This window comes from Buceros rhinoceros, unplaced genomic scaffold (genome assembly GCF_000710305.1).
Source record: "Buceros rhinoceros silvestris isolate BGI_N320 unplaced genomic scaffold, ASM71030v1 scaffold10458, whole genome shotgun sequence".
Classification (NCBI taxonomy): Eukaryota; Metazoa; Chordata; class Aves; order Bucerotiformes; family Bucerotidae; genus Buceros; species Buceros rhinoceros.
In genome coordinates, this window is record NW_010427452.1 from 22,883 (window position 1) to 25,767 (window position 2,885).

The window sequence follows — 2,885 nt, forward strand, 5'->3', positions numbered from 1 at the left end:
AATGACCCCTGTCCCTCAGCAGCACCTCCACACGGCTGGGAAACCCCTCCAGGGATGGGGACTCCACCACTGCCCTGGGCAGCCTGCGCCAGCCCTGCACAACCCCAACGGGACAGAAATGGCTCCTCAGGGACAACCTCAACCTCCTCTGCAGCAACTGGAAGCCGGTTCCTCTTGTCCTGTCGCTTGTTCCCAGGGAGCAGAGACTGACCCCGCTTGCTCCAACCTCCTGTCAGGGAGTTGTCAGAGCCAGAAGGGCTCCCATGAGCCTCCTTTGCTCCAGGCTCAGCCCCCTCCAGATCCCTCAGCTGCTCCTTAGCGCATTGTGCTCCAGAACCTGCCCCAACTCCAGCCCCTCAATGTCCTTCTGGGAGTGAGGGGCCCAAACTGAAGCCAAGATTCGAGGTGTGGCCTCCTCAGTGCCAAGCAGAGGTACCTGGTTAGTAATTCTTCACCCACAGCAGGGAAATTAGATGACATGGTAACTTCAACCAGGTCACAGCCAGATAACCAAGACTCCAGAGCAGTGTACAGAACAGTATGCAGAGAGCATAAGGTACATCCTTCAATCTGATTCGAGCTTTACTTACCCATCGATGATGAGATGTTCATAGGGAGCCTTCTTGTCACAGACGGGACAAACCCAGGTTGGTTTCTTCTCATTCATTTGAATATAGAGAGTGGCATCAAAACATTGCAGGTGTGAACAAGTCAGAGCCCTGCATGGTATGGTTAGCCGCATTTTACCAAGCTTTAAGAGAAAAAAAGACAAGATTACATCATCTTGGCATTAAATGAACAAACAGGGCTTTTCTGTCTGAAAAGAGACAGAGACAGGCTGAGTTTTACTCTGGAAAGAACCCTCAGAAAGCTGAGTTGTGATTAAAATACACACTACATACACCATCCCCTCCTTCCTGTAGCTTTGATTATCACAGAAAAAGCTACTCAAAATCACATTTGTAACTACATTGGATCAAGGAAACTGAAGACTACATCCTTCCATATTCCTGTCACCAAACAGAGAGGCCACTGAGCTTCTGTACTATACCAGTGTCCTGGAAGAACTTCTAAAAAGAATTCTTCTTGGATGGTATTTGAGCAGCTGATGAACATGGGCAGTCCTCTCCTGCCCACTCCCACCTGAAGGGTGTGTTCAAGCTGCTGTCCAGAGCTCAGTGACCAGGGCACTACCAGAACCACTCATTTCACTTCACTGGCACAGAAGCCAGCGTATAGAAAACACAGATGCAGGACTATGGACTATCTTCTTACACTCTTCTCTAACTCCATCATCGTTGTTCTGTCTCCAAAGAACCGTCAGGAAGTGACTACTCATATGTATGTCATGCCGGTTAACTATTAAAAAACTGTTTTATACCCCTCCTGCTGTGACAAACGCCGCCGCTGTGTGTACAGTTTTGAGCCAACCTGAAATGTCACCACCCTTTTGTGGTGTAATATCGCAAGAGCTGACTATCCCCTGCCACACCATCACACCTTTCCAATGCCACAAAGGGCCTGCAAACATTTAACAGAAGGTGAGACAGGAGAAAACTGTGGAACAGGAACACCTGAGTTTGGGTTAGATAACTCAGCACTAACCCAGACCATAAGTATTAACATTTGATTACACTGAATACAGAATTGATTAGACAGTGAAAGGTGTTTCGTATCAATCTGAAATCAAAGTTTCCTCTCCTCAAAAAAAAAAAAAAACCCAAGCGGGTTTTTTCTGGCAAAGACTTTACACTGCAGATTAGGAAGGGCTTTAATGGGCCACTTTAAAGGTAAAAAGTAGGAGTGTCTAAACAAGACTTTTCCCACATTAAAAAAACAACAAAACAATTATTTATTAAGAACTATTTATAGTGAGTGGTTTGAAGTCTATATATTTGACTAAAATATAGACGCCTTCATTTGCAAGCCTGCAGCCAATTCTAGCAGTGGCTGGCAGGAGGAACTGGTTTTCGTGCAGCCTGAGCCAGCCCCATGGCTGTGCACACCGATTCTGAGCAGTACGAGATGGGTGCCACAGGATGGCACTCAATCTCAGAGTATCCGAAAACTAAAAACAATATCAAGAACAAAGGCTCTACTCACAGTCCACTACTTCCTCCATGATGCTTTTTTTTTTTCCCCCGCATCCCCTGTAAGCAGAAACTCCTCTACCACTGTAAGGAGAAATCCCTCCGCCCCAATCCCAGCAAATTCAGCTTGACTGCAGGATCTTGCTTATTTTTCTTCCTTCTGGCTCTCAGTCACTGTCACAAAACTCCCCACCAGATGGGGGGGGAGCCGGGAACTCCCTGGGGAGCCGGCAGGAACGGTGCTGGGCAGCTCAGACAGCAGGAGGTGCTGCCTGTGCCATGTGTTTGGCACCCCCTCCCCCAAAATCCATGACCAAGCACATTATTTCGATCACATAATCAACCCCCAACAAAGCAAGGCCCCCTGATCCATGTCTGTTACGAATTCTCATCTCCCAGATGGTGGGTCAATGGCTCATTTGTCTTTTGGGCACACTAAGAGTCTCCTGGCTCTGCGAGGATCAGGACTAAGGGCACCAGAGATAAAACCTGGATGCTTCTGTGCAATGCAAAACAACAATAAGGAAGGACAAAGACACGTGCTGCAGGAGGAACACAAATACCTGTCTCCTGAGCAAAAAAAAAAAAAAAAAAGGCAGATTTAAACCACAAGTATTTTCACAAGCTTTTGGTATAAAAACAGTGGAGGGGTTTAACCGCAGCCATCCACATGCAGATCGAATCAGTGAACTCAGCGTTAACGAGCTGATGTCTCCTTTCCCATTTTTGGCATTGAACCTCCTGGATCAGCTCTGCCATAGTGGCCAACTGTGTCAGAACTGACAAAAGAAAAGG

General features: G+C 47.1%; 1 protein-coding gene across 2 annotated transcripts in view; it reads right to left on the minus strand.

Annotated features, from left to right (window-relative positions):
- The window catches only part of PIAS1 (protein inhibitor of activated STAT, 1), a 30,525-nt gene that overhangs the window by 4,726 nt on the left and 22,914 nt on the right, over positions 1 to 2,885 (minus strand). For both annotated transcript variants that reach the window (XM_010141913.1, XM_010141911.1), the window contains exon 8: positions 591 to 751. In XM_010141913.1, the coding sequence (XP_010140215.1) occupies positions 591 to 751 (161 nt within the window). The remainder of the gene's footprint in view (positions 1 to 590; positions 752 to 2,885) is intronic.